Source organism: Phascolarctos cinereus, unplaced genomic scaffold, assembly GCF_003287225.1.
Source record: "Phascolarctos cinereus isolate Bilbo 61053 unplaced genomic scaffold, phaCin_HiC Scaffold_2;HRSCAF=192, whole genome shotgun sequence".
Classification (NCBI taxonomy): Eukaryota; Metazoa; Chordata; class Mammalia; order Diprotodontia; family Phascolarctidae; genus Phascolarctos; species Phascolarctos cinereus.
In genome coordinates, this window is record NW_027555625.1 from 160,529,556 (window position 1) to 160,553,965 (window position 24,410).

Consider the following 24,410-nt stretch of genomic DNA (forward strand, 5'->3'; position numbering starts at 1 on the left):
TGAGGTGATCATCATAGATCTGAGCTGGAAGCGACTTTATAATGAAGTTGTAACCTGTTGGCTAAACAAGTGACAGCTAGGTGGTGCAGATGACCTGACCAGGCCTGGGGTCAGAAAGACTCATCTTCCTGAGTTCAAATCTAAATTCAGACACTTAGTAGCTGTATGATCCTGGGCAAGTCACTTAACTCTGTTTGCCTCAGTTTCCTCATCTATAAAATGTGCCACTCTAGTATCTTTGCCAAGAAAACCCCAAATGGGGTCATGAAGAGTTGGACATGACTGAGATGTCTGAACAACAGCTAAACAAGTTCTTGCTTTTAAAAATATAAACAGAATAACTAATGAATTTTCTTATTGACTTTTTCTGGTTTAGAACCTTAAAATTCCAAAATAGTCAATTGACCTTTGTCTCCATGGGGTGAATCAGTCTGTTGTGCCTAGGTGAAGTCACCCTCATCTTTGAGAGTCTCAAAAGTAGCTAGCTACAAGTTAAAACGAGCATATTACATTATCAGTTACTTGAATAAAGACCTAGAAAAAGTGCCTTTTCAAATAACACAAAGATGGGAGAAGTAACCAACCCACTATGTAGTCAAATCAACATGTTAAATGCTTCAGACAGGCTGAAATACTAGGTGAAAGGCAGTAAGATGAGATTTAGCAGAGATAAATGTTCAATCTTGTGTTTAAGTCCTGTATTTAAGGTTTGGTTTTGTTTTTAAAGTCAATTCTGAAAATATGAGATAGTGGAAGTATAGCTAAGGAATTCTTCATTTGTAGAAAGATGTGAAGATTTTTAGCTGACTCCAGATTAATCATCAGCAAAGATTCTGTGATACAGTTGTTTAGAAAATGCTGATGTGATCTTTGGCCGAATTAAATAGTAGTATAAATAGGCCGTTCAGAATAGGAAAGTAATAATTCTATTCTATACCTGTGCTGGCTAGTCACATGTAGAATTTTGTGTTCATTTCTTGGCCCTGATTATTAAGAGGTGCATTGATAGCTAGTGTGTGTCATGTTCTTGTCCCTGGTACTGGTAGAGCAGAAGCTGTATAGCTGTTAGTCAAAGGCATTGTAGTCTTAAGAGGGGCATACTTGGCTAGGGAAGTGAATAGTCCTACTGACCCCTGCCCTGATCACTCCATAAATGGAAGAGTGTATTCAGTTCTAGTCACTCAGTTTGAGGAAGAACATAAGTTGGAGGACATCTAGACGAGAGTGACCAAGATGATGAAAAGTCTTGGGTTCAGGCTTATTTATGAGAGCTATTTTAAGGCTCTGGGGATGTTTGGCCAGGAGAAGTCTTTGGGGGAGGGGTGATTGGCATAGAGAACATGAAAGCTGCGTTCAAGTGTTTGGAAAGCTGTCTCATGGAAAAGAGGGATTAGACTTGTTCTCTTAGTCTCAGAGAGCAGAATGAGAACCAGTGGGTAGAAATTGCAAAGAAGTAAATTTAGGCTTTGTGTCAGGAACAACTTCCTAATAATTAGCAATAATTAGCAATTATCTCCCCGGTGTGGAGTGGGCTGCTTCAGGAAGTAGCTCTGCTGACTAGAAGAGTTTCAACAATGGCTGGATGACCAGTTGTTGGGTATCTTGTAAGTGAGCATACTGTTCAGGTAAACTTTGTACTCTATAAACACTTAGATCCCTTCTCACTCTGAGATCTGTGATTCCATGATTCCTGCAGTGGGCAGGGGTGCATTGGAGAAAGGGGTGCATTAAATGACCTCTCTGATCCCTTTCAACTCTTCAGATTCTCTCTGTGTCCAACTGGGGGGGGGGGCGGAGAATACTGGCCTCACTGGACAGGCTTCTGATGTTCAGGGCCACCTGATGCCTCACCACTCAAGTTATTTATGATTATTTTGGAGGTAGGATGAGAGTGGCGTTGGAAATTGGGTTTCAGTTGGGAGTAGTGACGAAAAGTAAAGGGTTGGGAGGGACTATCTTTTATTTCTCTGAAGCTTCGAGATCTGCATGGTTGCAGCCTGAAAAATGAGACGTCAAGTGGTGTAGTAGATTGTTGGAGTCAAGACCTGAATTCAAACCTTCCCTCAGATACTTACTAGCTGTGTAATTGTATAAGTCACAACTTCTCTTAGCCTTTGTTCTCTTCTCTGTAAAAAGGGGCTAATAATAAAACCTACCAAGCAGGGTTGTTGAAAGAGTCAAATGAGATAATATATGCAAAGCACATTGCAAACCATAAAGCACTCTATAGATGTTAGCTAGTCTCATTTTTATTATTTATATTATTACGCACCAGGTTGGACTTTGTGAATGATTTAAGCTGGTTGGGAACCCTGTTCTAAAGTGTCTTGATGTGGTTGGAACATCAGACCATTCTCATTTGAATTGCTGCCCGTTTGGAGAGTGGGCTACAGGGAAGTGACTGTTTTGGAAGCAAGAAAATAATGCCCTTTTATTCCCTTTAGGCTCAAAGAACATGAGGCCCAGGTCACATCTTTGGAAAAGGAAGCTATGGAGCTAAAGGCAGCTGTCGAGCAGCAAAAACTTAAAAATAATGTAAGAGCCTACTCTAGAGGGAAATACAGGGCATGAGGGGTTGGGCTCAGGCAGCATGAGGTGAAGAGCCTGTTTTCTATACATCTGCTCCTTGTTCTTTCAAAAACGCTCCCAACAAGCAAACAATCCTCCCCAAACCAGCAGCCCCTAAGGGAGGAGATTTAGCTCGAGGCAATTATTTTAGCTTTTCTTATGCATTAACTCCTAAGGACTTCATGCCTCCCTAACCCTGCTCACCTCATGATTCCATCATAAATGTTCTTTTCATGTTCCCTTTCCCTCTTATGATGTTGGATGTGGGAGAGGAGGATGAAGAACAGTAGCCCTTGTTGTTAGGGTCCCTTCTGGGTTTTTTCTCCATCTCATTTACCTTTAGTCCTAGTGGCAAGAATCACTGGGGGTTTCTTATCAATGTCTTCATAATCCCAGGTTCCAACCTTGGATTTATTTTTCCTTAAGAGTGTTGTGAGCACTGATTAAAGAAGCCCTTAGGCCAGAGACAGCAGATTGTGTGGGGTGAGCTCCTGCTGACAGTTTCGTTCACTCATTAAGTGTTTATTAAGTGCTTACAAAGTCCCAACCACTATTGGTCTCTGGGCTTACAGAGTCAGAAGCAAAATTGTCTCTGCCCTCCAGAAATTTTCTTCTACTAGAGGAAACATGAACGCCAGGATTTCTTAACCAGAGGTCCATTATTTCTTAGACCTGCAGGTCATTTTAAAATATATTTTGGCAATTGTAATTCACTATTTGTAATTCACTGATTTATTTTATTTTGTGCATTTAAAAACATGATTCTAAGAAGGGGGGAGGAGGATAAAGCCTCTAGGTTTCACTGAACTGCCAGAGGAGCCTAACTCCTGATAAACACAAAGAAAAAGGTATTCAAAGTAATTACAAAGTTACCACAGGGTGAGGAGATACTAATAATTGAGGAAGTCAGGAAAACCTTCTGTAAGAGCATTTGAACTGACCCTTGAAGGGAGGTCAGAGTTTGAAGATGTGGCCACAAGGAGCAGGGCATTGAGAATGTGGAAGGTTACCTATGCATGGCAGGGAGAATAGAAAGCAAGAATATTCAGGAAACCACAGAGTACGTCTGGGGAGAAGAGTCCAATTTGCCTGGAGCTTAACAGTACTGTAAGATAAGTTGGGCAAAGAAGGATGTTGCCAGATTGTGGAGAAGGGCTTGAGTATCAATCAGAAAAATTGGAGTTTACTTGATAGTCAGTAGCGAGCCACCAGGATTTTTGATCAGAAGAGTGACATGACTAGAACCATGGTCATGCATAAATGAGATTGCTCTGGAAGTAGTACAAAGAGTAGAGGTAGGAAGAGCCAGGAGGAGGCTACTGGAATAATCTGAGCAAGTGGGATAGCAGTGGTCTGGAGAGAGGCACTGCTTCTTTACCCCAGCACAGCTCTGCTGTCTTGGTGCTTCCAAGAAGGTTGACCAGCCATGATTGTGGCTGTCTGCACTGAGCTTTTTGGCACGGGGCTGTTTAAGGCCAAGCATTCATCTCTAGGAGCTTTGTGTATGTTAAGTCTGTCTCTTCAGAGAGAATGTGCCCCCGAATGCCCATTCACTGGTAGAATGTAGCTGGAACTGGAGGGCAGCTTATCAGACTGCAAGTCATCAGTTATTTATGTCAGAGCAAACATCCTCATCACCTCCCTATATCCCTGTCCTCTCTCGCTCCTCCCTCTGCTCTTCATCAAGTGTCATTTAAAGATAGGCTCATGCTATTAATTTATTGCAGGGGTTCTCAGCCTTTTTTGTGTCACGGACTCTCTGGCAGTCTGGTGAAGGCTATAAACTCTTCAGTCATTTTTTTTTAATGCATAAAATAAAATTCATCTGCTTACGAAGGAAACCAGTTATATCAAAATACAGTTACCAAAATATTAAAAAACAAAATATATGAACCCCAGGTTGTGAACTGTTAACATAATACAATCTGTCATCATAATATTGTGGAAATCTTCATCTACAAGGAGAGGTGATAGAAAACCATGATAGTTATTTGAAAGGGGAGGGAAAAAATCCTTAAGCTACAGTGTCTCATCCTTTTACTCCTTATCCCAATATGTATTGACTGTAAAAAAGACATTTTCTGGCCTGATAGCAGGCTAGGACTGTCCCGGTAATGTGTTGAGGCATGGTAACCATATGTTTAAGGACTCCAGCACAAGTTAAAAATTGATGGACCATAACAATGGGAAATCAGATAGCCAGTCTCCTGAATGCCGCATTCCATTGATGTGGAAAAGTAGCCTACCTACTATCCTCCATGAGCTCATCAAAGGATCTGAAGTTGTACTTTCTGCATGTCGTAGGGGATGTACCCATAGTCTGAGCACGGTGGGGTGACTGCATTGGTCCTGACCATTGTTTCCTCCCCTAGGACCTCCGAGAGAAAAACTGGAGAGCAATGGAGGCTTTGGCATCTGCTGAAAAAGGATGTGAGGAGAAATTGAGTTCTTTAACCAAAGCAAAGGTTAGATGTATTTTATGTTCAGTTTCTGTGTGCATTAGTAATGTCAAGACTGGTTGAGCCAAATGCATTCCGAATACGTGAAATACAGGCTGCCAAGGACTGGGGCCTGGTGCTTCTGCTAGATGGAGTCTGGGATTCTCGGGATGTTGGTACATAAACTGCCCACTAGGTTGAGCTCTCCTGTTCTCTTTTGAATGAGGAGGAAAGAGTTCTACTCTTAATTCTCATGCATTCCCCGTTTGTGTGAGCTGACTCGGGCCTCCAGTTAGCTTCAGGTTCATTGGTGTGTTACAGCTAATGTTTTTTAGCAAGTTAGTTTAGCCCATTAAATTTACTTCCTTTGCTTATGCAAACATCCAGCAGATTCCTTCCCATAGCTTTTTTGAATTGCTTTTTAAAAAATAAGATGCAAATGACTAGTGATGCTTTAGGAGAAATAAAAACCAAAATCATTTCCAACCATGTAGAGTTGAGTTTTGTCATTCATTAGTGAAACCTAATTTAGTGGCTGTTATCTTTTGGTCCTATGTGGAGTTGTAGCTAAATATGTTAAGGCAGCTAGGAAGCACCAGGAGTCAGGTAGACTTGAGTTCAAATTCAGCCTCAGATATTTAATAGCTGTTTGACCCTGGGCAAGTCAGTTAATTGCTGTCTGCCTCAGTTTCCTCATCTATAAAATGGAGATAATAATAGTACCTACCTCTCAGGGTTGTTGTGATGATAAAATGAGATAATATTTATAAAATGTTTTACAAATCTTAAAGTACTATATAAATAAATGCTAGTTATCATTGTTATTATTTTTATGTTAAAGTATTTTTTCAAGAAAAATGTCTTCTTGGGCAGATTGTTCAGAAGGTAGCTTGTTTGCCTCAGAAAGTGAAACAATGGTAGTTAGTATCTTATATTTAGAGCTAGAAGGGACCTTAGAGGTTATCAAATCTATACCCCTCATTTTACAGATGAAGAATTGAGTGCCATTGATGAAGGGACTTGTCTAAGGTCATACAGCCAATAAGTGTGAGCTGGGATTTGTCCTCCGATCTTCCTGACTCGTTTATCCACTTAGCCCCACATGTGCTGCACCGTGTTGCCATAAGTCCAGGACTCTCACTAAAATACATAAAACTGCCGCAGAGGGTCTCCTGTTTCTGAGCTTTAGGCTCAATGTATGCCAGTTTTCAGTCCAACTCAGGCATTCATCAAACTTGTTTTAAGTGCTAGGAACCATGCTGCATTCTGGGGGTACGTGTGAAGATAGAGAAACGGTTCTTGCTCTCAAAAAAGTTGTATCTTCTATTGGATATATATAGAAGTATATATACAAACCATTATGTCTGTACACACTGTGCTGCATAAATCTTTGAATGTGTCATTTAAATCGTATCCCTTGTGGGTGTATTGCAAATATTCTTATTAAACCCTTTACAAACCTTAGAATCTCAGGATGTTAGAACTTGAAGGGACCTAGAGGATCAGCTGGTCCAGAGGTATCAGTTAGGTGGCCTGCAACCACCCACATGTGCAGCCCAAACCATTTTTAAATGTAATTGGGAAATATTTAACAAAAATTTAAAAATGCAATAGAATATAGATAATGTTAAAATGTGATTTTCTAAGTCAGTATGTGCCTATAGAGATCCATAGGTACAGCATAGTGGTCCCTCTTTCTATTTGATTTTGACACTGCTGATCTAGTCCATCCCCCTAATTTTTCAGATAAAGAAATGGGACTGGAGAAGTTGACTTACTCAAGATTGCCTGGCAAGTCAGGGGGCAGAGCAGGGACAGAGTAGGTCCTAGGCCTCTCTTGAGGCCTGTTTTTGAGAAGTTTAAAATGTATAGTTGGCCCTTGATTATGTGTTTGCCAATTATCTGTGTAAAGTTTTTGTTTTTAATGTCAAGCTAACAAACCATCTTATGTCTACCCTACTACTGAGCCTCAACTCTGGTTACTCACTCTTTAGCTGGTGTGTTGTGTATTCATGAAGTGAAAGCTAATTTTGATATTACCTGAGTAAAGCTATTGAAAGGCATTGTAGAGAGTTGAAATATCTGGTGTTTGGAGTTACCCATCACTGCTCCTTCCATGATTGTTCAGGATTAAATTGGTTTCAATTACAATTTTAGAGGCACACACTGGCTCATGTGGAGCAGCATTTAGAACCTCTGGTTTTTCCTGAACCTTGTCCTCTCCATTCGTGCTGTTCTTTTCACCTCGAGCATTAAGGATGTGCTCTCTAGGACAAAGTTTGAGCAAGGAGCTGTTTTCTACTTTCACCTCTAAACTCAGCCATGCTCTTTCTCTTTCAGGAAGAAGTAGAGAAGCAGGTCAGCAGCACTCAGACAAAGACAAAGGAAACTCTTCTCTCCCTCTTCCCAGACATCTCAATAACCACACAACAGGTACAAGTCAGAGGCATTTCGAGGGCAGTTCACAGAGGCAGGGCTGGAGTTAGGCAGACCTCGATTCAGATCCTTCCATTGACTTTACTTCTGACCTTTAGTTTCCTCATCTATAAAATGGTAATAATAATATCTGTAGCATTTCCCTCAGAGGTGGTTATAAGGCTCCCATGGGAATAATGTGTCCAGAATGATTTGCCAGCTTCAAAGCACTATATCAAAGTCAGTGTTACCACTGTTAATTTTTATTATGGCCTAAAGAGAAGGGAGGGGATTTGACTCTAGTGATGATACTCTTGCCCAGCTCAGGATGGATAGCAATCCCCGCACTTATTTCCTTGTTGATTTCAGAGTTATGATGAGTGGCTACAGGAATTCAAAGAGAAGAGTACAGAAGCAGTAAAACAGAAAGCACCTGCTGGAGTATCTTTGGTAAGAAGGTCCTAGATATGGAAACTTTGGGCTTGGCATCCTTATTGCCAGAATAGAGCTTATGGGCTCCTTTTTTGTTTTTGTTTTGTTTTTTTAATGTGGGGGTTGGAAGTGTTTGTTTTTTTAGTCAGTCAGTAGCAGTTTGTGACTAACAGGCAATCAATTCTTCCTGGGTTCCTTCAGGACTTAGCCTCTAAGTTAAAGGAAGCTGAGGAAGCCCAAAGCACTTTACAGTCAGAGTGTGACCAGTACCGAACCATCCTCGCAGAAACGGTAGGTTTATTGTCTTCAGCATTTCAAGGATCTGTGATTTTTTTGTCTGTGTAGGCCCTTTCTCCACTGGTGCGTAGTCTATAACTTAAGGAAATGATTTCTGAGAGCTGCTAAGGTCCCCAAATTCATCATCCTGTGGGCAGTCTGAGGATAAGCCTCTCCTCACTGTGGACCTCACACGTAATAACCTGTCACCATCCTTGAAGCTTTCCTACTTGGGATAAAGTCTCCCCAAGTTTGTACCCCATGGGCATAGCCTTTCAGAGCACCAGGTCACCTTCCCACCATGGTGAGGGATCAGAATGGGACTTTGGTGGAGAATTATGCTTGTATGCTGTAGTCAGATGGGAATTCTGTATGTCATTATTTCTCAAATAACAAAATATTTACATCTCATCTGTGATTCTACAGAGGATTCTCCAGGAAGGTGCGTAAGTTCTAGAAGGGGGAAAGAGATGGAGGTTCAGGAATAACACTTGACAGGGTTTTCTGAAGGGGCAAACATGAAGTCCTATTTCCTTGATGAGACTCAACATGGTGGAAGGGGAAGATAGGAGATCCTAGTTCTAACTGTATGACATGACAAGTCACACGTGCATCCCTTCTGGGTCTTTGCTTCATTTTTCAAAATGAGAGTGTTGGAGGAAAAAAAAATGAGTGTTCAACTAGATGACCTTTTAAATCTCTTCCGAGTCTAAGTCACCAAAAGGACAGGCTTGAAGATTTTACAGAACATTGACAGTTGGGGTGAGGAAGGGAGACTTTGAGGTACCAGCTCTCTAAGCATGCAGCAGAGGGGGTCTTCAGAGGGGAAATAAAGAGAGTATATGCTACCAACCCAGTTTTTTCTCCTTTGAAACTGTAAAAGCCATCCTGCTGGACAAGAAAGTGACCTCTGTTTTATTTGATATCCCTTCTGCCAGCCTGTCTCCATGTTCTGTCCCCTGAGAGGACATAAGAAATCACAACAGTTCTCCAGGTTCTAATCATATCATAGGGCTCAAATCCAATGACCAAATTTTATATTTCAACCAAAATGTATGCCCTGACCAAGGAGTGGTCTACTTTAAAAAAAAAAATTAGGAGTCAGAATTAGGTAAAACCAAAATCCTCATGCAGAAAAAGGAATTTAGATTATATCTTTGGGATTTCTTATAATTCCTGTAGCCCTGTGGTATGTGAATTAAGTGGAGGAGGATAGAGGTGGGGAAAAAACAGGTAAGTAAAAAGGAGAAGCCATAGAAAGGGGAAGTGAGAACCAAGAGAATGTTGTAGGCAATAATAGCTATATTGTTCAAAAAGTAACTGTGAATGGGAGCAGCTAGGTGGTGCAGTGGATAGAGCACAAGCCCTGGAGTCAGGAAGACCCGAGTTCAAATCCTGTCTCAGACCAGACACTTGGCACTTACTAGCTGTGTGACCCTGGGCAAGTCACTTAACCCCATTGCCTAGCCAAAAAAAAATGTAACTGTGAATGACTAAGCTATTCTGAGTAATGGGATCATTCAAATCAACTACAAAGGACCCATGAAGGTAGATGCTATCCATCTCCAGAGAAGGAACTGATGTGTGGAAGTATGGATTGTATGGTTCCACATATATATGTGTATTATTAGCCTTGTCTAATGTGGGGTTGGGAGGGAGGGAGAAAGATAACTCAGAACTCAAAATATAACCCTAAAAATAAAGAAAATTAAAAAAAAAAGGAAGGGGAAATGGCAGTTATCTTATTGTTTTCTCAGTGGCTTTATACTTATACCTTTCCTTGTATTCCTGGTGCTTAGCACAAGGCTTGGCGAAAATAGTTAAGTACTTAATAAATGCTTATTGACCAACCTTAATGGCATTAGAATGACTAGGTGGGTTTATTGTTCTTGCATGGTTTTGTTTTGTTTTTTTTAATCACTAAAACATCTTATCCCCTGTGTGACCAACCTCTTAGGAAGGCATGTTGAAAGATCTTCAGAAGAGCGTGGAGGAGGAAGAGCAGGTATGGAAAGCCAAGCTCACAGTATCAGAAGAAGAACTACAGAAGGTAAATGCTGCCAAGGTTGCTTTGGCTCCTTTACTGTCGTCTTGCCTTCCCCCTTTCTCTTTCCTGTACCTAGGATAGGAAATTAGAGAAAGGCAAATTGGGACAAGGGAGAATCGGGTAGTTGAACTTGGAGTGAGGGTTCCTTAAGTTTACTGTAAGAGGACTAAATATTCCAGAGGGGACATTCAGGTTATTCCTGTCTTCCTGAGACAGTATTGGTTTTGTTTCATAGTCACAAATCAGAGTGAAACATCTCGAAGAAACCATTGAGAAGTTAAAAGGAGACCTACAGAATACAGCTCAGGTAAGACGTTTCTTTGCTTTGGTGAAGAAGAATGTCTAAGCTTAACAGGTCTCGGATCTTCACATCGAAAGCCTAAGAAAAGTGGGCTTCTGGGTTGGTTGCAGGATGTCAGCCATCTTTATAGACTGGTTATAAAAGCAACTGTCTGCCCACCAACCATTTCTGGTTTTGATTTTAACTGTTTTGGTGATAGTTAGATTTTCTTTAATCGACCCATAAATTTTGCCATCTTTCCTGTGTTTTTCGGTGTCAGAAGGGTGCTGACACAGCCCTTATAAATCTGAATTTTCTACACATCACTGTACTGAAATAACTTTCCCCAGGGTCTCTAACAACCATGTTGTCATGTCAACCATGTTTGTATTTTTTGTCTTTATTTCTCTTTACTTTTCTGCAGCATGTGACATGGTAGACTACCTCTTTCCTCCTTCACCTTCCATGACCCTTCTCCCACGGCTCTCATCCTCCCTCACTAATAGCGCCTTCTTTGTCTTTTCTACTGGTTCATTTCTTCTGCTCAGGTTCTGCCTAAGACACTCTCTTCTTTTCTCTCTATACTCTTCCTTGGTGATCTTATCTACTCCCATGGCTTCAGTTGTCACCTCTGTGCAGGTAACCTCCAAATCTGTATCTGTGCTTCTAATACCTCCCCAGAAGTCCAGGTCCATGTTATCAGCAGCCTGCTGACCATCCCTCTGAATGCCTCACCAGTACCTCCAGTATCACCTATCTAAAACTGAAATCATCTTCCCTGCTGTACCTGTTCCTCCTCCCAGTTTCTCCCTCCATTTCTGTGCATGGCATAGCTTTGTCTCTCAGATTCATGAATTTAATCAGTTCTCAAGTTCCCTCTCTTATCTGGCCCTTCCTCTCCACTTTCACTCAGGCCTTCATGTCTTCTCACCAAACTGTTATAGCCTCTCACCTGGCTTTCTGCTTCTGGTCTATATTCTCTCCAATCTATCTTCCCTATTGCTGCCCAGGTAATTTCCCTAGTAGGCTACTCTGACTCTTCTACCCAAACACCTCCCCCCACCACTCACACTGCCACTGCTCTAGGTCAAGCCCTCATCATCTCTCACCTGAACTATTGGAATGGCCTTCTAATTGGTCTCTCCCTACCCCAGTCTACGCTACCCCCTCTACACTAAAATGTGACCATATTATGCTCCTGTGAAATTCTGGTGACTCCTTGTGAACTCTGGCCTCAACTAATAAACACCTCTGTCTGGCATTGAAAACCTGTCACCAGCTGGCCCCAGCCTGTCCAACTTTATTGCATAGGCTTCCCCTTTGTGCATTCTGTGGACTAGCCAAATTGCCCTCAGTGCAGTATTCTAGGGCCTTCGTGATTAGGCTCACTGTTCATCCAGTCTTATCTCATATGACTCATCTTCACATATTCTGTTTCTCAGCCCATACTCATCCTGCCCTTTCCTGTCCCTGTGCTTTTGTTCATGCTGTCCCCAAATCCTGAACTAGACTCCTCCTTTCCACCTGCTCCCAGCCCATTTCTGGTTCCTGAAGTCCCTGGCTTCTTGGAAGGGCCTGCTCAGATATCACCTCAGCCTTAACACCCTCACCTACTGCCCTAGGTATAAATTATTTCTCACATTTCTCTAGCACTACTCTTGAATCTCTCCTTTGTACTTATCTTACCCTCCTTTGTATAGTAGTTATGTGGGTACCTTCATACTCTTTTTTTTAGATTATAAACTCCTTGAAAGCAGGGCCTGTGTTGTAGCCAATTTTATACCCCAGCAATTAGCAGTGCAGTTGAAGGCGTTTATATGTTTTCTGAATTTGTTGAATTGAACCGAATAACTGAGGAGAGCTTCAAGAAACTAACAAATTAGGGTGCTGGTAGGGGATATTTTCTTTTGCACCTGGCCTAATTTCTCCCAAACCAAAAGCGAGTATTTATTTTTTGGATTTTTTTTCCCCTAAGTCCAGTAATGCCAAGACAGTCTATGGAATTCTTCTTGGTTATCCAAAAGTTCAACAAATCCCATTCAACTAATTCTCATGTTATTTAATGCCACCATGACGTCCTGGGCTGTTGCTCACTTGTGTGATGATGTGTATTTGTGTCAAGGTCAAAGAATATGCGACTTCTTGGAGGCACGGCTAGAAGATCACATGTTAACATCCAATGCAGAATGTCAAAAGTACGCAAAAGAGGTTGAATCGGTAAGTAGGTGGTGCCCTCAGGAGGCTCTGGCTCTATACTGAGCCCTCTCTCCCCAGTCCTTCTTGCACAAGTGTTAGCATGGTGCTAGAAGGGAGGCCTTTGTTCCCAAGTTCGCACTGCCAGTTCAAGGTCCCAGCTAAGTTTTCATCACTATTGACTAGGCTGACTTTCTCTTCAAGGACAGCTTGGCCATCTGGGACAATGAGGAAATAATTGGTTATCTCTGTATTTGTCAAAATCCAGCACAGTCCCTTTGCTTGGAACTTCCCTGAGTTGAAGGTCTCTGCTTCCTGGGTACTAGGAGAGAATCAGAATGATTCTGTTTGGGGGATGAGAGGCACCAACTCAGATTGTCCACTCTGCAGTGCTGGAACTGCTGCCTTAGGTCCAAGCCATTGGCTGTCCCATGGGACACTTCACGTCCCACTGGATGACTGACTGCCTTTGGGAAGGAGGGAGAGACCCCAGAATGTGCTGATTGCTGACTGATTTAATGCTGAGGTTTTTTTCTTAACTACAAGGCAGAAAGGGAAAACTTGGAATTTCTGATTGGGCTGTAATCTTAAACTCTAGTTGTGTATGTGAGCTGCCTCATAATCTTTCCCCCAAAGACTTGGGAAGCACTATAGTTTCCCTTCCATCTCTTTAAAGTGAAACCTTAGATTCAAAGAATCTAGTAAACTCATTTCATAGTAGTTGTCCCTACTAACATCTTATTTTTCTGTTTGGTGTTTCAGTATTGTGCCTGTTGACTCATACTCAGCTGTTTTGTTTTCTCTCTCCTCTGCCCCTACTAACCCTTCCTCTTCCTTGTCTTATAAACAAAGTTGAGGGACCTTTTAACAGAAGCCCGAGAGCAGATGGATGCAGCTAACAGTGAAGCACAGAAGCAGAGCAAGGAACTGGCACTGGTAACTAAGCTTTGTTTGTAATATATGGAGAGAGAAAGTGTGTAAAAGAAGTGTGTTGTGTGAATGCATGTTGAGTTTATATTTTAAAATGCTAACTTTTTTAAAATCCCACTTGATTCATTTGAAAGACCAGAACTGAGCTTTAATGCATAGATGCAATTTTTTCCAGTGGTAGTATGAAAGAATTTTAATTTGAGGGTTTTTACTCTTCTGCCTCTCTCTTGTCCACAATCATTTACCCTACTCTTAAATGAACTTGGGTTTCTCACATTCTCCTATAAGGAAACACCAGTGCTCTGAAACCATATGGATTCATGGAAAACTGTGTTTCAGGCATCCCCTTGGGACTGAAGTGGTGAATGCCTTTCTCTACCCTAGGTCCAACTCTAGAGTTTGACTGACTGGGCTTCGCTATCCCGTGATGGAACTAGTAGGGTTTAATTTGTTTAAAGATTTTGACTTAAACAGAGCAATGACATCAAGATTTCATTGGATGCCCCTTTTGGGGTAGTGGAAAGAACACCAGATCGGGAGTTAGGAGAGACATTGCCACTCATTCCCACTCTAGGGCACCAAGGCCTCTATTTCATCATCTGTAAAATGGGAGGACTGAACTTTATCCCTGAGATCTCCTCCAGTTTGAAAATGTTGTGATTCTAAGTCACACTTTTTATAAATTTCACCGTAATCCTTTTTAAAAACAGTAAATAAATAAAGCAGAGTCAGTGGCCTTGAGTTTTATATGCAACACTGAAATTTAGGTTGAGTGGAATCCATATTCATTTATGATCTGAACCCCAGTTTAAGTTTTTACCAAGAGGTTTTCTAGGCAGTGTTTGAGTTTGGTAATGATAATGATCTTTTGATCATATCTCTTCCATTTTGAAGGCTCTTCATTTAATCCAAGTTGTCAGGGATTTGAGTTATGGTCTTTATGTCAAATTTTGGAGGGGAGAGTTCATGGTAAATTTGAAATGTAAAAATGTACTCCTCTTTTGAGGAAAGGATTCCAGGGTCTTTCCATTGGGTGAATTATGCTGAATAGGTTCTGGGGAGACCAAACTTGACACTGTTCTTGGGCCTTGGAGTCAGTCTGTGAATAGTCAAAATGTCCATGGGGTCCCCAACAGTGTGATAAAACCAAGTCCTTCCTAACCACCATCCAGAACCAGGAGAGCCTCAAAGTATATATGTATGTATGGGTGCTCTACAAGCACCCAGGAAAATTATCTTGGGTCTACAACATTCATATATTTTTGGAAGGGGCTCCCTATTCTGTGCTCATGGCGGGGGTGTCTTATGCACCACAGAGCATGTGCTTTCATTTGTTCATATGTTGGAAAGGGTTGTTGGTTTTACTTTTAGGAAGAAATCGGTCATTCTTCTGTATCAGCATGTTTTAAAATATCATATCAGTTAACCTTGAATTTCTATGCTTCGCCACTTTCAGTGAGCATAGTCATCTTAGGGAGGATAAAGAGCAGTTGTTTCCCCAGTCCCAACCCCCACCCAGTTAAGTGGTTTTATACCTTGGATTATCCCAGATGATGGTGCTCTCATTTATTTATGCATTTATTTATTGTTCATTCTTTCATTTATTTATGCATTCACTCATTTAGTCATTCATTTATTTTTAAGAACTCTTACTTTAGGTCTCTGCCATGCTTAACCAACCTATAGTAACTGTGTGTATGAGCATGTGTACATGTGAGGGGTATACTTGAGCAAAACTCGCCCATCCCTATTTCAGGTCAGGCAGCAGTTGAGTGAAATGAAGAGCCATGTACAGGATGGTGAAGTTGTTGGGTCGCAGGCTGACCTAACTGAGCAGGAACCTGTCGAGGTTAGGGCGGTGAGACTGATCCCCTAGCCACCCATCCCTAACCTTGCCATGCCCATCTTCTATCTTCTCACCCACTTCTCACCCTCTTCTCCCCTTTCTTCCTGGCTCCCGACTGTGCCATGGCTCCATTTGCTAGTGATAACTGCATGAGCTCGATGTGTTGTGTCTTAGCTGTGTGTCATACTGTTTTTCTGCATATGCTTTTACATGGGTTGGATGAGGTCAAGGGGGAGGAAGCGGGAGCTCCCAGACTCTTGAAGCTTTTCCGGGTTATTTACTCACTTCTCATTTTCACCCATATATATCAAAGAGTTGGTATGGTTTGTTTAGTGTTGAGTTCTCTGGGATGATTGGGAAATGAGGTAAAGAAGAGGAAGACAGTCTCAGTGAGTAGGTCTCAGTGGGTGTTGTCAAGAATCATGAAACACTTGTTTGGGGTTGGAGGTAGGGGGCGCCTCACATGGAGATGAATAGAAGCTTAGTCTTTGTGAAGGGTCACCTACTACAATTAGGTTTGAATTCTGACTTGGCCATGAGCCACCTGACTTTCAGTATCCTTCCCTATAAAATGAATGTAATAGTACTTGGGCTTCCTGATTCACAGGGTAGTTTTGAGACCAGTACTTTGAAAAGTACTATATAAATGATCTGTTGTTATATATTAGAGTTAATGAGGGTATAAAACGATTGAAATAGGGCTAAGGGGCTTTTGTTCCAAGGATATCACTAAATAAAAGTGGTGGTGGGCAGTGGTAGGGAGTTGCTCTTCTTCTCTCTTTGTCTCTCCATCTCTCTCTGTCTCTGTTTGAGATCTTGTCATATAATTTATAAATAGGAGGGGAAATGGTGTTTCTAACCCTTTAGCTCTGAAGTCCCTGCTAAGTAAATCTATGTCAGAGGAGCCTAACCTGGGGCAAACAAACAATTAATAAACTTTTATTTATTAAGTGCCTACTACATTTCAGACACTGTGCTAAGTGCTAAGGATACAAAAGACATCCCCTGCCTTTAATGAGCTTGCGGTCTAATAGATTGAAAAAAGAAAAAAAACTCCCCCTAGCCCACTTGTCCTTGGCCAGCCTTCACCTAAAGTTGACCTAGGTACCAAGAGAGACATAAATTAAACTGATGGCTTTCTGCCTGATGCTCCTCAGCTTTAATCATACAGATTAAAAGATGCTTACGGTTAACAAAGGTGTGATCACCTCTTACCTTCCCCCAAAGTGTTTCTCTGCCCTGTTGGAGCATGCCCACTGTTGTGCTTCTGGACTTCCTCCTCCCTTCCCATTCCTCACCGCTTCTATGCCCCCAGCACTTGAGTTTAGCCATGACTGATGGTAAATGTCTTCCTCAGACTGGTGAAGGGGGAATTACCCAGTTGCCTGACTTAGGTCTGTTGTTCCCCAGAGAGGTATGGGAAGCCTATGAAATACTGACCTGAAGTTAAACAATCCATCCCACATCGAGGCGAGGAAAGGTTAAGCCTAAGTGGAGGGCAGGACCTAGAGAGCTCGGATCGTAGTAGATTTCATTGTCTTCTGACAGATTCCAATTGCATGTGTGTTTGTGTGCGTGTATGTTTCCATGTAGCTGAAAACACAGCTGGAGCAGACGGAAACCCTCCTAGAGAAGGAACAGATCCAGCTGCAGAAGCTGACAGCTGAGTTTGAGGAGGTAAGTTCTTTAACCTGGGCCATGTGGGCCTAAAAGGGATTGGGTGGATGAGCAGTAAGAAATTGGCTTAGTCTTCAGATGTCATAATCCTGTCCCCATCTCCCTTCTGTCCCCCCTTCCTGTCTGATCCTGTACTGTCCTTCACACTACCGTCTTTCCCACCCTTGATAGAACACGCTTCACCCTGATAAGAATAGGAAGGATTGGGTGAAATTTCATAACATTAGGTGAGCATTTTGATCCACTTGACAGCTTAAGGTGGATGAGGTTGGTGGAACAAGATAGAAATATCATGGTGGTCGGATCGGAACCTGCTGAGGGTAAGGTATGGAGGGAGGCAAGGCAGAAATATCAGCATGGCAAGGTAGAGTTCTTGATGACCTCTTGAGGTGCACTAGTTTGAGCTGATGAATCAGTGCCTGTCCTGACAGATGGCAGTGCTTGTGCTGCTTAACCTTTGAACTTGGCAGCCAAGCTCAGATGATTCAGTGATGCAGGCTTATAAGTACTGGAGAGAGCTGGGATGTCATGAGTGGGCCTACTTCCCCTACTGATAGATTACCTCTGACTAGCTCAGGAGTTCTGAACCCTGGGGTCTATGAACTTTATTTTTAAAAATATTTTGAAAATTACATTTTAGTATAATTGTTTTTCCTTTGTAAGCCTATATATTTTGTTTTGTGCATTTAAAACCTTATTCTGAGAAGGGTTCCCACAGGTTTCACCAGATGACCAGAGGGATCCATAACACCAAAAAAGTTAACCCTAGATGTACGTGGTTTCATGGATTGCTGTGGCCAAAAAAGCCCTCACCTGATGCCTTACCTTTTTGTAATAAGCCCTTCCAAAAGTTGCCAAGGCTGATTCTAGGGCAACAGGCATGCAATCTGTCACCATACTAGAATGGAAACCCTCCTGGCTTTAATAGAACCAGCCTTTGAGAACACAGGAGCGTATCTATGCCAGGAAGGCACAGCAGAGCCGGAGTTGAGTGGAGGCTGGCTTGCATGTGAATTTCAAACAGTAACAGCCTAACAAGCTGCTGTCCCATGAAATTTGCAGTAGCCCTTTCTTCCTCTTGTTTGTCTGCCCTCTCCTTTAAGCCTTTTGGCCATTCCCACCCCTAATCATTACTTTAAATGCTAGGCTGAAGGAATAGAATCTGCCTGGATCCAGTGCCTGCAGAACCCCAGTAAAAGAAACCCAACAGTCTGGGAAAGGAAGGATGTTTGTGTGACTTCCAGGGCCTCTGAGTCTCCCTGGCTCCTTTTAAGACTCAGCTCAGGTCCTACCCTCTCTAGGAGGTCTTTCCTGGTCCCTGCCAGCTGCTTGTGCCTTCCTCTTTCAGACTGCCTTCATATATTCTGTGCATATCTAGTATGTACCTCGATATTTACACATTTCCTCCTCTATCACAGTGTATGCTTCTTTTCTTAATAAGTGCTTGTTGACTGACTAGATGAATATTGCAGGTGAGGGAGGGCAATTATGCACACAGCTTAATTTAGTGCTGCACAGACATTCTCCTTTTCAAATCTGAAACTGAAATACCTTTCGATAGGAACTTGGTAAATACTCATTGATGGGCTTTGAGGCAGTATGGCTGGATTTGGAGTCCTAGCTGTGCCATTTATGGGGCAGTGGTGACCTTAACTGCCAATCTCTTAATCTCAGTTTACTGTCATTCCCTCATCTATAAAATAAGGATAAGAATATTTCCAGTGTCTGCCTGGGTTGTTGCAGAGAAAGCCCTTTGTCAGTGTTCCATAAATCTGAATTTGCATTTTTATCATAATTACTAGATAATGACTGATGGTTGGCATCAGAATTTGATACGTATGCTTTTAGATCCCTCTTTGGACCTTTTCCATTTCCTCACCTGGATATCTCTAATTTTGACTGTTTGGATGTTCTAGATGGAATATCTAACCTAGCCCCCATATTTCTTCTTGATTCCCTGAAACTCTCTAAACAAGGCCCAGAATTTGGTGTGTAATTTGCAAACAGAATTGGAGAAGCTTCGAGCATCCACCAGCACGGAGTCTTCAGAAACGGAGGAAGTTATTCAGCTGAAGGTAAATGTCTTAACTCATTCTTCAACCTGACTCTGCCAGAGGGTGGGGGACGATGCCCAGGTATGGTCTGGATAGGGTTGTTAGTAGGTAGAGACACTTAAGGGGAAGAGAGAGGGATGGAGAGTTCATTGACCCCATTGACTTTCCTATAGTTCTCTGCTGTGACATTTTTTGTATTTGTCCTTAACATCTCCCAGTCATTCACTTACCATTTTAGTACCCAAATACCTCTGCAGGGGAGCAGGGAGAGTCAGGGGAACCAGTTTTTATCTTTTTCCCTTAACTATTTCCCCTAAACTTCTGGCTTTCTCAAAAGGTACAAGTTATGAGAACACTGAGGTTTATATATTGGTGTCCATACTTTTGTTTCTATCATAAGTTAATGCTTTAGAACAGCAATGGGGATAAGGACTGGACTTGGGATTTCATTACAGTAGTCGTGCAGGCTGGCACCTTCTCTGCAATGTATAGTCTTAGAGCAGGGCTTATGAATGTGGGATCTGTGAACTTAAAAAAAAAATTTATTTGATAACTATTTCAGTATAATTGACTTTCTTTGTATTCCTAAGTATTTTTTAACTTTTTAAAAAATATTTTCAAAATTGCATTTTAATGTAATTGATTTCCTTTGTAATCCTATGATTTTTATTTTGTGCATTTAGAACATGTTTCTGAAAAGGGGTCCACAGGCCTATGACACAGAAACATTTATTACATCATTTTGAGAAGGGGTCCATAGGCTTCACCAGGCTGCCAAAAGGATCCATACAAGAAACCCTGTTAGAGGGTAGAGGGCTACCTAGCGCACTTAGCGTAGGGTGGAGGTGTCATGGTCACATGGCCAGTATGTGTCAGAAGCAGGAACTGAACCCATCTTTTTGATTCTGAGGCCAATTCTTAATTTGCTAGGTTACATAGGATATTTAATAAAATCTGACATCACCTCACTGGCATCTTTCTAATTAGAAGTAACTTTTCTTATCTGTCTGTTGGGATGAGTGTTTATTTTCTTTCTGGTTAGGCCATTCTGGGCCGGTGATCTGGGGTTGGGGTGGTTGTACCTGCTCCCACACCCCCCAGGCTTAAGACTCCTTGGTACAGAATAGTGTATACTGTCTTTCCTGAGAATTTGGTACAAGACTGTGCTCTCCTGTGCCACGATGAAACCCTCGGAGGTACTTCAACTAGAGAGATGTGACTGGCTCTGAGTAACTCCTTGAATTGGTGACCTACAGGAAAGGCTGGAAAAAGAAAAGAAGTTAACAAAGGGCTTGGGTCAAGCTGCTACCAAGCTCCAAGGGCTTTTGAAGATAAGCCAGGAGCAGTTAACCAAGGAGAAAGAAATGGTAAAGAAGTTGCACGAGAAGCTTGAGAAAATGGTATGGGAATTTGCTGTTTCTTTTCCTTTGGCTGGGGAGGAGGGGGGAACTAGAATAAGCATTTATTAAATGCCTTCTCTGTACCAGGTGCTTCAAATATTATCTCATCTGAGACTTACAACAACCCTGGGAGGTAGATGCTGTTATTATGCATGTTTTACAGTTGAGGAAACTGAGGCAGATAGGAATTAAATGACTTGTTCAGGGTCACAAAACTAATAATAGTGATGATAGCTAATCAGTCAGTTCAATAGCACTTACCATGTGCCAGGCCCTGAACTAAATGCTTTATAATTATTACCTCATTTGAACCTCACAATAACCCTGGGAGATAAGTTTTTCTCTTTAGTCATTACTGGATACTAAAAGCTTTTATCCCCCTCCCTTTTGATTAGCTTGTTTGGGCAATCTGGGATCTTTCCCCCTGGAGAACCAAGGTTTGGGGATAGATCATATCTATCAGGGAATAAGGTGTCTAAAAAGTGGGATCATGCTATTTTTGGCTTACCTAAGGGCCAGTATCTTGGGGTAGTTGTGTCACGGAAGCCGGGGGACTGCCAAGGCATGGGTGAATGGTTCAGCTGCTGGAGTTAGTTATACAGCCAGAGCCTGCTGCCACACAGGGCTTCTTGCAGTCACTTAGGGAATGGCTTCCTACCTATAGAATGGCCATTTGGAGGATTGATTTAGCAGCAGCTTGTCTAATGCTCCACCCTCTTCTTCTTCCACAGGAGGATGCTGGTAGTGCAAAGGAAGGGACCTCTGTCTGAAACACCTCCTGGGATTAAAAGTTCCTTATTCAACTTTACCAAAATGCCTTACACATTCCTTAAAAACAAATCAACCTGAAAAAAAATATATACATGTTCCACATCCTGTAGCTATGAGACAGAAGCCATTAGTGAACCAGAACCTTTTAGATTCACAAAACAAAACAAAACCATACTACAGGCACCACCTTTGTAAAGGAATCTTTGTAACGTTTTCTAAAACGGTATTCCCTGGGGCAAGCCCTGGACTGTCAGGAAGCGGACTCCAAAGCCTTTATTAAAACTCTTCTGTATGAACAGAACCCATGAATGTGTGAAACAGGGAGGGGGGTGGGGGGAGAGTGGGAGGGAGAACATCTATGTATCTGTACATCAATCAGTGCAATTGTTTTTTGTTGGGGGTGGGGGTGGGAGTGACTGTTTCTGCAGAGTTATTGAGAATGGGGAGAAAGCAGGCTTGAAACGGAAGTGTCAAGGAAGTGGGCCATGCAGTTGCCAACAAGACCTGATTGTGAATTTCCGGATGTTACTGCTATTAAAACCAATGTTGTAGCCATTGGGGGCATTCCTAGTCTTTTTTTCCACTGGGGTTTGCTTTTCTAGGCTGAGGTCCCTAGGCTTCCTTGAACTCCAAGGGCACAGGTGGAGGTGGGGGCAAGAAGTGCTCAGTTGAATTAGAGGAATCGAAATGTTCCTTTTCTTCTGCAAACTAGTTAACAGCATTTGTCCTGTGCCCGTCATGAGGTACAAAGGCAGTAGAGGGAATAAAAGGCATTTTGTCGGACTCCTTAGCCCCCAAAGCTTTAACATTAATGGGCAGTAATCCTACTCAATTGGGTAGCTGCTGACACCCCGGCTCCAAGGCTTCCATCAAGGGGAAAATCTAGTGAGATGCTGTTTTTTTCCTTTGTTGTCCCCACCAGAGAATTAGGGAAAAGGAACCATCGTAATACCTGGCAGCCAGATGGAATTGGTCATTCCTCACCCTCCCCACCCTCAGCCTTGGGATCTGAATTTGCTAGGAATTGGGTTGTGGGTGGCCTTGTGCACAGCAAGGACCAGACTTTGGGAATAAACAAGGTATCTCCATCCTAGCCTTGGAAAAATATTTATGCCCTGGCAACAGCCAGCTCTGGCTGAAACTGCCCGAAAGACTGAAACCTTCAAAAGTTCACCTTGGCAGTGGTTGGGGTGCAGGGATTGTGGCTTGCCAAGTGGACAGTATGTCGTGCAGCTGGTAGAGATCCATGATACTTAAGTCACTTCAGAAAAATCCATGCTGCCCCCTCCAAATCTACATAGTGGATGTGGTCCAATGGAGAGTGCCCTATATCACTAAGAATTGGAAGGGTAAGGTCCTAGGCCTCAGTCTACTGTGTGAGTTTCAGAATAATATTTAAACCTTCCATCTACCTATTTGCCATTTTCTAAAAAAAGTCTCCATTTCCCAGGATGATTGTTTCAAACGAAAAAACAAAAACCAAACCTTTGGAAGGAAGGTGCTTTATGCAAATACAAGATAGCAGTTTTATTACTCTGTTTAAATTGATCCTTTGTGCACTTGTGGGTGTTTAAGTCCATCTAATCACCTACTGACAAGGAAGAACTCCCCTGGTTATGTGACAGCAATCCAAAAAAACCAACTTCCCTGAAGCACAGTGTTGAAGAAAGGGCACTAGATTTACAATCTGAAGATATGGATTCCAGTCCTAGCTCGGCAGCTTACTGTGTGACCTGAGCAAGTCACCTCCCTGGGCCTTGCTTCATCATCTGTAAAATGAGTGGCTTGTGGCCTATATGGCTGTGTCCAGCACCAGACTGCTGGTTCTCTGGTGAGCCTTCAGCCGAGCTGGGAGCTAAAGAGAACATTGCATCAGCATTCTAAAAGCTGTCCTGCCTATTTGGGTGCTACTGGTTGGCAAAAAGACTCCCTCCCATCTACACACCACCATACAAAGTGCCTTCCTCATCACAATCCTGGGCTGCAGTACAGATAGGGAGGGCTTCAGTCTTATGGACCATACATCTAGAGTTGGAAGGGAACTCTGTGGCCAGCTTCCTTGTTTTACAGATTAGGAAACTGAGGCTCAGGAATAAAGTTAATGACATGTCCAGAGTTACTCAAGTAGTAAAAATGAGAGGTGATTTTTGAGCTGGGGCCTCTGGTTTTCCAAAGCCAGTGCCTGTTTTTCCGCTGTGCCCTGAAGAGAAGGCAAGGGACCTGTCTGAAGTCACATTGCCAGAAAGTAGCACTGGGATTTGAACTCAGATCTTCTGAGTCTTGTATTCTTCCCATTATTCCCATTCCTAAGATCTAAACAGAGAGGGTTAAGAGAGTGTAATGGAGTTAAGAGACCTGTGTTCTCTCCATAATCTGTACTACTATCTTGTTTTGCAGAAATCACTTGTTCTTCCAGACCTGTTTTAGCCTCATCTCAGGAGGCTAAAGGAAGTCAGGAAGTCTCATCTTCCTGAGTTCAAATCTAGCCTCAGATACTTGCTATGTGACCCTGGGTGAGGCATTTAACCCTGTTGGTCTCAGTTTCCTCATTTGTAAAATGAGCTAGAGGAGGAAATGGCAAACTACTCCAGTATCGTTGCCAAGAAAACCCCAAAAGGGGTCAAAAAGATTCTGACATGACTGAAAAACAAATTTTTAAAAAATTACAGTGAGTTCTTTAGACTATCAAGGATCCCTTTTTAGACTAGTATGAGTACTGTCTTCTGAATTTTCAGCATAAACAAATGTTTATTGTTTACTATTGCTCAGGAAACTGCGTTGAGCTTTACTTGCCTTGGAGGTGTGATAAGATTTAGTTGCAAAGGTGGGACCTGTAACAATACAAGGAAGCATATGGCAACTGGCCAGTGAGTAATAAGGGAGCCCAATAAATTGGGTGAGGAAGGCTTCATAGATTGAGTGGGGTTTGAGCTGGGCCTTGAATGAACAATTTGGCTGTTGGGAGAAAATTATAGGAAATTACAGAACTCCTTAATTTCTTTAGCTGTAATCCCATTCTGTTAGTATCCCTCTTACTTTGCAGATCCAGTATGATCATTTTTGGTTTAGTTTATCAGTATTTC

General features: G+C 42.2%; 1 protein-coding gene across 1 annotated transcript in view; it reads left to right on the top strand.

Annotated features, from left to right (window-relative positions):
• The window catches only part of RRBP1 (ribosome binding protein 1), a 93,754-nt gene extending 71,872 nt beyond the window's left edge, over window positions 1-21,882 (top strand). Inside the window, exons 12-25 of the mRNA XM_020986443.2 lie at window positions 2,445-2,535; window positions 4,941-5,033; window positions 7,347-7,439; window positions 7,791-7,871; window positions 8,055-8,144; window positions 10,087-10,179; window positions 10,412-10,490; window positions 12,579-12,673; window positions 13,502-13,585; window positions 15,336-15,428; window positions 17,019-17,102; window positions 19,079-19,177; window positions 20,413-20,556; window positions 21,288-21,882. Coding sequence (XP_020842102.1) covers window positions 2,445-2,535; window positions 4,941-5,033; window positions 7,347-7,439; window positions 7,791-7,871; window positions 8,055-8,144; window positions 10,087-10,179; window positions 10,412-10,490; window positions 12,579-12,673; window positions 13,502-13,585; window positions 15,336-15,428; window positions 17,019-17,102; window positions 19,079-19,177; window positions 20,413-20,556; window positions 21,288-21,326 — 1,258 coding nt within the window. The 3' untranslated portion in view covers window positions 21,327-21,882. The remainder of the gene's footprint in view (window positions 1-2,444; window positions 2,536-4,940; window positions 5,034-7,346; window positions 7,440-7,790; window positions 7,872-8,054; window positions 8,145-10,086; window positions 10,180-10,411; window positions 10,491-12,578; window positions 12,674-13,501; window positions 13,586-15,335; window positions 15,429-17,018; window positions 17,103-19,078; window positions 19,178-20,412; window positions 20,557-21,287) is intronic.
• Window positions 21,883-24,410: the final 2,528 nt, after the last annotated feature.